The 12,084-nt window shown below is 45.4% G+C and overlaps 1 protein-coding gene across 1 annotated transcript in view; it reads right to left on the bottom strand.

Moving 5' to 3' along the window:
* Nucleotides 1-12,084, bottom strand: part of T265_06673 (hypothetical protein) — a gene marked incomplete at both ends in the record, with an annotated part of 29,959 nt that overhangs the window by 10,159 nt on the left and 7,716 nt on the right. Inside the window, 2 exons of the mRNA XM_009171998.1 lie at nucleotides 793-967; nucleotides 4,719-4,786. Of these exons, the coding sequence (XP_009170262.1) occupies nucleotides 793-967; nucleotides 4,719-4,786 (243 nt within the window). The remainder of the gene's footprint in view (nucleotides 1-792; nucleotides 968-4,718; nucleotides 4,787-12,084) is intronic.

Here is a 12,084-nt window from a genome sequence, read left to right on the forward strand (position 1 = left end):
GGGGTCAATCATAAACCGCAAATCCGCCATGTTGCCACTTTTGAATGTTCCCGCCATCCAGGTATCAACCAATCAGAATGGGGATGACGCCGCAAGTCGCTTGATCGCCCCTCAGTCAGCACGCCTCCGCACGTGGATGCAGAACCCGCGCCGAATCGCCGCTCAGTATTCGCACAATGGAATTGACTTCCCCAAAGCTATGGCATTTTCAGGTTTGCCACCTCATAGTGTAGAATGCCTATGAATAATATATATGTACATGTAATACTGCAATTTATCTACCATAGTCATGTGTTTATGTGAGCTAATTTTCAAGGTCAATAGATACCACCAGTTGTGAGCACCTTGCCTATGCAATGAGAAATCGCGAATTGCGGGAAACGGTGACTCACAATAGACTGAACTTTATATAGTTTTCGAGATGAAATAGTTCCATGAACATTCCAGAAGCTAAATGACCTTTGTGGATGCAAAATATGCAGAGGTGCCGTACCTGTAAGTAACTTTTCTCGATAATTGCTGTCACCAGTTAAGATTCCGTAGTCCACGTTCATTATTGGTGAGAAGCCATGCAGGTTTGTTGGTAAGCAGCAGAGTGTGCCACATAGCTTTCGAATTATGCTTGGAAGACCATGACGTTGATCGAGTAGTCACATGGAACCTACGTCGATCATAGCGGACAGCTGAACGAACCTAGCTGAAGCACATGACCAACATGTGGCTAAGGGTTCATGATGGCCAATCAGCTGACCGGAGGGCGCCCACCCATATAAGGTGCTTCAAAAAGCTTACCTAAGTCTGTTTGCTGCATGCGTTCCGTCCATATTGACTACATCTGGAAAGCGTCGGATAGGCGCTACCTGCTGCCGTCCGGAGAAGCGTGCTTGGTTATGGTGACTTTCGTCTGTCTGTCGCACAAACGCGTGTTCGGTCTCCCGCGGTTTTGGAAGGACCGAAGGCATATCATCTGCCACAATACAACCCAACTATGCGGTAGTTGTGTTGGAAGTTGTACAACTCCTGTGAGATTGCCCCAAAGAAATCCCGTCGACCGTAATTTTTTAGTGTCAGCTGCGTGACTATCGATCATTCGACTCGAAGCTCTGCGCTTACCGCAAACTTCTATCTCTTCTTTGACTTCTGTAAATGAGAGTCAGCTCAAACATTTGATTCCTAAGTGCTATAAGGCAGCAGGTGGCATGCGAATGCCCAAGGTGAAATTTGAAGCTACGGAAGATCCCTAATTTATCAAGAGGCAAATTATTCCTTTTGGCTTTAGTGAACCTGCTCACCAAGAACCAAATTCAGTGTGTGAGAAAGAAATACAGATTCCTGTTGAATCATCCAAGTGGAACACTTCGATAGTTACCTCACTAAAAGCTTATTGTAGTACTTTAGAACTTTGGGGAGACTAGCGGAAAACGCTCGAGACGCGGTAACTACGTCGCACATGCACTACGGAAGAGCTCTGAAATGTACTGTATTGTTNNNNAGTACTTTAGAACTTTGGGGAGACTAGCGGAAAACGCTCGAGACGCGGTAACTACGACGCACATGCACTACGGAAGAGCGCTGAAATGTACTGTTTAGCAAATTCAAGTATATTTTCAAAAACTAATCTGCAAAAACTAATCTTCAAACATCACCAGAAGAGACCCTCGATAATCTTACTGCGCTAAACGCCCCTTTTAGGTTATTCTGACAGAGTTTTTCTCCCTTTGGTCTAAATAGTTCACCAGGCGTATTTTAGTAAGTTGTGACTACTATAACAGAAGATTTGGAGAGTGTTGATGCGCAACAAGATGTCATAGTGCATGCTGCTGATAAATCTATCCACAATATGTCCATTGTTTTTACCAAAGCGATTTTGTGAACTCAATCTTCACTGGCGAAGCTGCTTATAAGTTCGATCGCGCTTGACACGCATGAGCGGTTTGGGGGAAATCCGTACTGAACTGGGGATGTTAAGTTGTTGGTAGTAGCTTGATCTAGGATGGCTCGCGTTCCATCGCCTTACACGGCACGCTAGTGCGGCTAAAGACCTAAGGCTGCCGGGCGATAGTCGGTCACCAGTTTTTTAGATTGGCGTGACAGTCACTTTTTCAGAGCAGAGGAAAGGTGGCCTTTGTCAACCGACTGATGAAGCATCAATTACAAATATTTGGCCAGTGCAAACGATGTCTCTTTCAGGAGCCTTGAGTGGAAACTCAGTAGCCCAACGCGTAGAATGGGTTAGTCTTGTGCAAGAGTTGACAAATGTCTTTTTAAAAACCAATTCGGTTAGGACTGATGAACCGGAAGCTTCTAACCCGAGGACTTCCAAAGTCTCACGATGAAAACTATCACTGGACTATGAAAATCCACAAGGCCATTCAAACTGTGGGGTGTGTGATGAACCCGAATGTTGCTATATTTATTGATTCATTCATTCTTACCGTATTTGGACCGAAGGCATATCACCTGTCACAATAAAGCCTAACTATGCGGCACCGCGTCAACAAAGTCGGTCGACACTTCCGACAGTAGCGGTAAGGATCTTACCTAATTCATCGACCGAAAACTACCGTACTTCACATGACGGCGTTCCGTATTCCAGAAGGGCCTTGCAAATGCCCAACTAGTTTACGGTTGGCCATTGATTAAGCGGACGCCGATCGTGCAAAAACTTTGACAACCTATGTTTGTTTTAAGGAAAATAAGCGGTGACCGCTGGTTAGTTCCTTAGCCTGCGTAGGCAAAACCGAACTGGACAGCCGGTACTTGGCCTACCGTTTTTTACTAGCGAATTCATTCAGCCTACTAACTTCTTCGGATTTCCCGACTTCATCGGTCTTAGAGGTCGCATGTTGCGTTTGTCGTACCCCATTCGTACCGCAAATCAGCGTCGCTGCTCCGATTACTGGGTGAACGCACAAATACTGCATAATTATCCTTCATCCATGTAAGGCCTTCATGATTTAAGGCCTTTTCAACTGCCGTAAAGGATGGGGAAGAGACAACCCCAAATTTCCCAACAAAGGTTAATGAAAGCACTTCCAAAACCATAGAAGCCGCTGACTAGAAACACACCCAATTATTTTCGCCGAAATTATAGGGTTTTCAGAGCCGTCACTTTAACCGGGATTTAGTCCAATCCATTTGCACCCTTCGGCGACATATTACCCGCAGCATTTTGTTTAGGTGAGCGAAATGACCACCGATTCGCATTTTCTCACCGGTTTACGCGAAATAAAACGCAAAGTCGCACTTTAGCATATTTTGGCGTTCTTCGGTTTTCATTACGAATAAAACCATCTAAAGAATATTTAATGCAAATTCCACCCTGGGAGATCAGTCATTGGGGTTCGTTCGCTTTACACGCCTCAAATTTAACAAATGAGATTATTCTGTTCGGCGAACCTGGTCACAACACATATACATATGTGTCTAAACTTTCATTAAGCACAACATTGTAAGACAACAGCATGAACTGTGCAGGGAGATGCGAGAGCCATCTCGTTGTAGATGATCACCTTTCCCAGATATGCATAACTAGCTTGTAGCTAATACAGCGTCACCAGATAGCTGCAGGTATCATCTCTATTATTAGTATGCTGCTCTATAGGTGTTGACCGCCATGGCGGTCGTCATGATAACGGTAGCCGTTGCCACTCATCTCGACTACTTATTTGCTGGATCCGTGTCAATGCGTGACGCTGATTGTGGGGCCTCACCTATGCAGGTCAGCTCAATATAATAACCAACGGCCGTCATTCATGCTCAAAACTCTACGCGTTGTCACCCATCTCGAATACTTACTATGACTGCCAGGACCGCATCTCCTGATTGTGAGACCTCACCCATACACAGTAACCCTCCAATGGCCAACGACGGTCTTTCATACCCATAACTATACGTGAAGCCACTTATCTATGGTAAATACCGGGCCAGTATCCATGTGGGCCGGTAAAAATAAGGCCTCAGCTATGAGTGAGACCCAACCTGACGGCCTTTCACACCCGTTGCTGTACTAATTGCCGCCTTATTTGGCTCCTTGAAGTACCTGCTAGGTCCGTGTCCATGTACGATTTTGATTAACCGATGAATTAATCCAACCTAATTCGTCGTACTCGTTACATTACTCGTTGTCGCTTATCTTTGCTGCTTATGCAAAGCACCGGGCCAGCATTTATGTGAGTTGATGAAAACGATGCCCGAACTATGCGCGAACGACAGGCCTCTTATTCAAAACTGTACGTGATATCACCTACCTTGGCTACTTTTTGAAACTGCTAGGCCACTGCCTACGTGCGGCGTCGATTATTATGTCTCAACTATGTGCACTGTCCTAACGCCACTGTCAACGATGAACCGACATAACCATAACTGTGTCTGCTCTCGCTCATGTCTGCCAATCATGGTAAACACCAGGCCAGTGTCTACGCGGGTGATAAAAACGAGGCCCTAACTATAGGTGGTACCCCAATCTCACGGCCAGTGACGGTCAGTCATACTCGTAACTGTACTCGATATCGCCTACCTTGGCTACTTGTCATTGTTGCAAGGCTTGTGTCTATGTGCAGCGCTAAGCATGAGGCCTCAGCTATATCCAATAACCCGGTCCAATGGCAAACAACGGCCCGTTATTCTCATACCTATACTCGATGTCACCTACTTATTGTAAATACCGGGCCTGTGCACATGCTCGTAGCTTACTATAATGTCCCAACTATACATACTAGACCAATCCACCGACCGGCGGCGGTCCTTCACATCCATACGTTGTGCATCTGTCAGTATCCCATGCCTTTAACACTTTTAACAAATCGTATTTCTCTTTATTGGTTGCATCGGTACAAACATAACGTGTGGCAAATCCACTTCTCAGTTTTTTACTCGACAGGGTTTCTGAAAAGATTTATAATCATAAACGACCCGTGCACATTTACTGCGATATTATTTAAAAGAAATAATTAAACATAGTTGCAGTGGCTAACTCACCGATTGCTCAACGAATCCCTTTGTCCACAATTCCCGTTCAGTGTCCACGCTGAATCTGGAGACTTACTGTTTTGAAGTTAAACGCACTAGTCTCTGAACTAGTTCCAATAGGCGATAACGGGGTAGTCGTGTGTACATCGATGATTCGATGGCGGGATTCGGCAACCATATACATTATTGGGTGGGTGTGTACTTTTCAGTCGTAAGACAGAGTGAAGCAGACTTGAGCCCCAAGATCCGAGGGCCTCCCGCGTCCTCAATCGTGCATCAATGGATGCAGCCGTAGCGAAGATCTAGTGAATGGCCGGGTGCCTGGTGTCAAATCCGCTCGTTTAGAGCACTTAATCCCAACTTCACTCGATTTCTGCTCTCTGCTACCAATGCAGTGTAGCTTAATAAATTCGGCAGCTCGGTTCCCCTCATCGAAACTCGTAACCGTCACAAACTCGACCACAGTAGCAATCTGACTGACAAGAGACACCCTTCTGGATTTCAGCCAACCCATCGTTCATGTCGAAGTAATGCAACCCATCTTCACTTACGAAATCATGTTGACTATATCCAAATAAATGAGCTAGCAATATAGCCAAATCTTATGCGATCCAACCGCCCAGATAATGATAATCATCTTGCTGGAGACTGCAAGGACACATTCTCCAGTGGAAATCCCTGTGCACGACCGAAAAATCGCTTTGCGACCGTAGCCTTACGGATTTGCCTACCCCCACGAGCTATGGTTTCCAGGCAACCGTTGTCATGCACCCGAAAACGCCTTGTTTCCGCTTCTCAAACAGGCCAACTCTCACAGCCACACAACAGAACAGCCCGTAGTACAGCCCGATACACACGTTGCTTGATATTCACGGGCATACCGCCTTGAAGCTATAGGTCCTTCGAATTAGCAAACGCGACTTGAACATTGAAGGTTCGTGCATCGATCATACTGTCATACTGGCATACTACAATGAAAACTGATACGACTTCGAATATATATAAAAAGTTGAACCACACTACCCCTCCGACCGGATCAGAAAAATACCAGCAATCTTACATAGGCTTTTTTCTACCTCTGAGTATTTCCTCCGCCGACCAAAAATACACCCCTCCCCACAGAATTGCACATCCAAGCAAAGTCATCTCAAAAATGACGTCCGCTAACGGGCTGTCCGGAAACCGAAGTATTTCAGTGCATTGATGTCATAGCACTGCTCTACTTAGTTTGCTGACACACCCGCAACTATCCCCTTCCTTCTATTGATCCTTCTCTTACCCCATCATTAACTTGTCAATTGCAAACAAACTCACATTTTATTCTGTCCAACCTTATGATTATGCCTGACGGTACGCCACCCACCTGTTTAGAATAAAAATCATTTTGATAACATGACACTTTGTGGGTACAAAGTGCACACTAATGGACAGAATGACTTTGATCGGTTCCTTCAAAAACACCTGCGCCTTTTCCTCCTTTTCAAAGATGAGAACAATATCTGCATACTCTAGATCAACAAGATTTTTCCCAAAACAGAGATTTCGGCGTTCGTCTCATTATCTCGTTGATCACGAAATTAGGTGAGAATGGAGAGTGAGCACTCCTGACAGACATAACTTTGTGTACCGAAGCTTTTGGAGCTCCCCATATAATTCCGTGACATGTCCGCTCCCTTGGCACCTCCTGTCCACGACGATGCAAAACACTGCGCGGTTGACAACTCTCACATCGACTGCATGCCATCTCCCCAAAATGCACTCGGTTCGCATGCTGAAGCTTATAATTTGCTTTCTGCAGTGAAGGAAGGGAAAACTAAAATAGAAGCCACTTTCGTCGGACGCCTGGTTCGCGTTTGAGCTTGCCTTGGTTGTGGCATACATTCCGAGCAATCGTCCTATAAACTGAAATACCCACTGATAAAAGAGGAAAAGATGGTACGAGAATCACTAAATACACGTGATGTGATGCCTCAGAGGCAACTGGTTCTGCAAAGCTCCACGCCTGTTTAGGCTGTAACAGCTCCATTTTAAGGTCAGCTCATCAAATGAGCGGGCAGCACTAACGGATATCTCTGATCTCATGTCTCTGCAAGTTCCAAGCCGAAGTAGTTGCGCACAATCCAGCCAACACACTTCCCTCACACTGATATGTGTCCTCAACAGTTCGCGTCGACCACATACCCATATGCACGTAAATAACGAATAACGTTTTTGAAATCGGGCAGTGTGGCCTCATGGAAGTAGTTAGGAATCGCGATAACTTTTGATTGTCTGTTATTCCGGAAGGCATTCTAAATCACATCAGGGAGCTTTCTAGCAAATTACTTCGTTGAATGGCAGCGGTGAACAACCGAAAACCCTCGACGGACCCAAGAATATCCTGACTACAAGGACGACCATAAACGGCTCATCCAAGATGTTCATGTACGGGGCTGTCCACGAACCAAAGTGGGGGGTCGCGATGACGGTACCGTGACTACCATACCCAGTCTGATAGTTTGCCCGTAGTTCACTGTTTCTCTAATATCGCCCAGGCGAGTATGTTACCCAGAAGACCATTTCGGCCCGTTTTATTTGTGCAGGGACTTAAACGCATTGGCCACCTCACTGTGCCGCCTGCTTGTTCTGCTCACAAATCCAATAGTTAGAACAACGGCACGATTGTTGGCTCGGTATATTGGTGATCAAACCTTAAACATCATAAAAACAAAAAACTTACGAGCTGTGACGAATTCCTTGGCTTCCGTGTGACGTCTGCCGCAAACGTGACTAACTAACCAACTACTAACCAGTCAGCTGTAGCACCCTTCCGGTGCCTAGCTGCCATGCCACGCGAGGGGAACACGAGGGCTTGGATACTGCCAGGTTGATCAAGCCTAGACAGGGGAAGTCGAGAGGCCGAGGTCGGGCTCGAACCATGGGCCTTCGGGTCGGCAAATTCGCGCCCTAACCACTTGAGCCATCTCCTCCCCGCCGCAACCATGAAAGAATTTTTATATCCAGATTGCGAATGTCGGCTCTAATTTGAGTTTGCCCAGGCGTATTGGGCGTGATTACTGCCTAACTCGGTTTGAGGGTACGTTCAAGTCTGATGCACAAGAAAACGCGGAAAAACCAGCTTTTCCACAGAATTTCACACCGTTTTCATAGGAACGATGGGGAATTTTACCGGCAGCCATTAAACTACGTTCTCCGCAACTAAACTTGAATCCGAAATCCTTTCAACAAATTCTAATGAAACTGCGACCGAATAGTTACCGTCAAGTGCTAGAACCTTGTGTTATAGTTTCCGTTTTTCAAAATACCACTAAAAAGTAATTTCGAGCCCGCGTCTAGGAAGCGGCATTACGAACGAGTTCTGTCGCAACTTGGATGTAATGCGGTGCAGAGGCCCAGGACTATCTCACATCTGACGACCCACTGGTTGCGTATCCTTTGTGATTAGACCATTCGCACATCGCCGAGAAAGTTCATCTTCTGGAGTGGCCAACAGTCGCCCGGGTGATGTTCATGTTTGCTTTCTGAGGTACCTGCAAGATTTGACGGTCTCAAGTAAGTCAATAAGCCACCCCGGAAAGCTTAGAGATTGATGCGAGAATATGAGGCACATAAACCGCATCCCTGTACCAGAATGAAGCCCCTGAAAGGTGGCGGCTTCGTTCGAAATGCGGTCCACCAAATGATTTTTTCGTGTGCCTCGTCTTGTTTTAAGGCATCTAGTACAACGTCCTTAGGCCTTCAATGTTATCGCGCATGAACTATCAAACCACAAATACTCCATTATGGTCCATGTTGTGATAGCAAATGCGTCTGTCCCTTCTAACAGATGATTTGGCCTCCATGTGTTAAGTTTTTTAATTTTCATGTATCAACTTGTCCCAATTTGAATCAGAACCACAAGTTAGTCGTGTAGATGAGCGCGGTACTCTTGCTATCCTGTATGGGATGTGTGAGTGGCATCTCACAAGTGTACTGGGTATGTGAGTTAAGTTCGTTCGGCTGCACGAAATGATAAACTAGGTCTTCGATTTCTCCACACCGGAGCGTCGAAGCCAACAGCATAATACTTCTGCTTGATTCACAATCGCGGGCAATGGTTGTGCTCTACTTGGCATCCCACGATATAGAACTGTATTAAAAAATTGTCTACCAACTTCCCGGTGATGACTGTAGGAAGCTTATTTGTTTGATGCCATATGTAATTGAGAACGATGCCGAAAGCAAGTGTGCACTCTGCTTCATACCAGTCTAGTTGAGGGCATAGACCATGCGCAATTTATGGCACAGTTCGCTCTCTTATAAATCAGTTGGAACACTGTCAGTTATCGTTTTATTCCGGAAACTTTTATCCTCCTGATTAGTCCGAATTAACAGAAGTTAGTGAGTTTTTCCCTCATAACGAGTGATTTCCGATTTATGCGGACACGTAATTATATATGTCCAAACCCAAACCACTGTGGCCCTCGATGAACAAAAAATATCTTGGGTGCAGGCTGTTATCGATATGTTACTATTCCTTGGCCGATCCTCACAACCGTGCAACCTCAACTGACTTACACAAGATGTCCATACGCAGGGCTGTCCACAAACTGAAGAACGACGTCGCGATGATAGTGCCACGACTGCAATACGCAGTCTGATGGCTTGCCCGTAGTTCAACACATCCCTGCTTTTTCCCGACCGAGAGTTACGTTTGCCCACAAGACCGTCCTAATCCGTTGAATTTCTCCCAGAACTTCAAAGCACTGACCATCTTATTGTACTGTCTGCTTGCTCTACCCATTTGCCCACTAATTCTTGAGAAGGGCATTATCGAGAGGTCAGGATACCGGTGAAGAAAAAATTCGCAGTGCACTCAGAATAGCGTGCGCTGGCCATCACAAAAACTTCCTGTCGGCTTTGTTTGGGGGATGCCCGCCACAACGATAGACAACGTTTTCTTATACAGGAGGAGAATCGCTGATTTAGTTTTCACGGGCAGTGTGGGCGTAATCATTGTTCGTGTAGTCTTCAGATTATTGTCAAATCCAATACAGAAGGGAACACATGAGAAAACCAAGTTTTTCACAAAATGTTACACCATTTACATGGAGAAATGACACGAAGCCAGTGGAAACCGTTGAAATATGAGGCAAAGGACCCACCTCACGCTCATCCCTTATTACCCTGAACACAGCCATAGAGTTTCACTGTTTTCGAACGAGAGGTTTCAAGTGAATCGATGGCTAGCCGAAGACAATTTAGGTACCTGCAGGGCTTTGCTGAAGTATGGAACGCCATTGTGTGAATCGTGGCAGTTTTTGTTCGATGAATTCGACAATTTCCTTACCGCTTGGGACATATAAAACTACCGCCGGAAGTGTCGACCAGTTTTTTGAGTAGATGTCGCTTAGTTGGATCTTGTTGTGCCGGATAACATGCCTTCGGTCCCTGCAAAACTTTGAGATACTGGACGCGTGCTGGTGCGGTAGTCAGAGGAAGGTCACTATAGCCATATGTGTTTCTCCCGATTGCAGCAGATAGCGCTTTTCCGACGCTTTCCAGGTGTAGTGAATGTAGACAAAGCGCAAAAGGCAAGGCATTTTGGGTAAGGTTTTTAAAGCGGCAAATATTCAGCTTGTGGATACAGGATGTATACCTTCCTTATAATGGACGACATGGGTACCGAGAGGTTGTTTGCGTTCGTGGAGAGCTAGGTTGGTTCAGCTGTCCGCTATGATCGAAGGAGTCACCATGTGGCAAGCTGACCAACGGCATGGTTTTCCTGGCATATTTTCTAAGCCGTAATAGAGCAGTTTACAATAAACTTGAACGATTTTTCTGGCAGTAATGAACGCGGCTTCCGCGATTTTAAGTCATAATTGCAATCGTGGAGAAAAAATGTTTTCAGGAATGGGACCTCCGCACATTATGCATCCCAAAGGGCCACGTGAATTCCAGAATGTTCGGCGAATTACTTCAGCTGCAAAACTGCCTGAAATTTCCGCCAGTTTAGTGAGTCACATCGGCCATTCACGATTTCTTAGGCAGGATAATCACAGTTGGTGGTCTTTATCGACCTTGAAAATTCCCTCACTCAAGCAAACCACCAATGTAGATAATTCGCACGTTAGTTCGTTGTACACAATCATTCTACGCTACGAGGTGGCAATCCTGGAAATGAAGCTTTCGAGAGAACAAGTTGATTGTGCGAATACTGAACGACTGCGTCCAAAAGGTTATTCGCACAATGAGACTGAGTTCTCGAAATCTACGGCATTTCCAGACGTGCCACTTCATAGTGTAGAATGTTTATGTATAATGTATATGGTCCTGTTTTATTGAAAATCATTTACTATGGCGATTTGTTTGAGTGAGTGAATTCTCAAGGTCAATAAACACCACCAACTGTGAATACGTTACCTGATGATGAAAAATCGCGAACCGTGGAAAACGTTGACTCACATACGATGAACGTAACTTTCAGCATTTTTCCACCGGAAAAATTTCCTCAACATTCTAGAATCTAAATGGTCTTTGGAGATGCAACATATGCGTAGGCGCATCCGTGCGCAAACAAATTTGGTCGATGATTCTTTGTCGCGAGTAAAAATTACGTAGTGCACGTTAATTATTTGCTAAACGTCGTGCATGCTGGCTGACAAAAACCAGAAGTTTCCATTATAGGCTGCGAATTATGCTAGAAAGATCTCGAGGCTTAGGAACATGGAACATACCTCAATCATAACAGACGGCTGAACGAACTTAACCGACGCACATGACTAACATGCGGCTGGGGGTACACGATGCCTAGCTAACTAGCCGCAGTGAAGCGACGTCGATCATACCAGACAGCTGAATGAACCTAACCGACGCACACGACTAACATGCCGCTAGGGGTACACGAATCCTAACTAACAAGCGCACCCATCTATCTGTAACGGAAAAAAGGCTGAAACTGGACGTCATTGAATGTTAAGATATATTAGTTGTTTTTAAGTGTACATATTTCCTTCTGGGAGGCGCATTTTCTTCTTCGTGAGGAGTGTTCATTTGGCCGCTGAAGTCCTGAAATGAGAGGAAGATATAATTCAGGTTATCGAAATATCACCATAAGGCGGGCGGCCGACAAAC

This window comes from Opisthorchis viverrini (assembly GCF_000715545.1).
Source record: "Opisthorchis viverrini unplaced genomic scaffold opera_v5_141, whole genome shotgun sequence".
Classification (NCBI taxonomy): Eukaryota; Metazoa; Platyhelminthes; class Trematoda; order Opisthorchiida; family Opisthorchiidae; genus Opisthorchis; species Opisthorchis viverrini.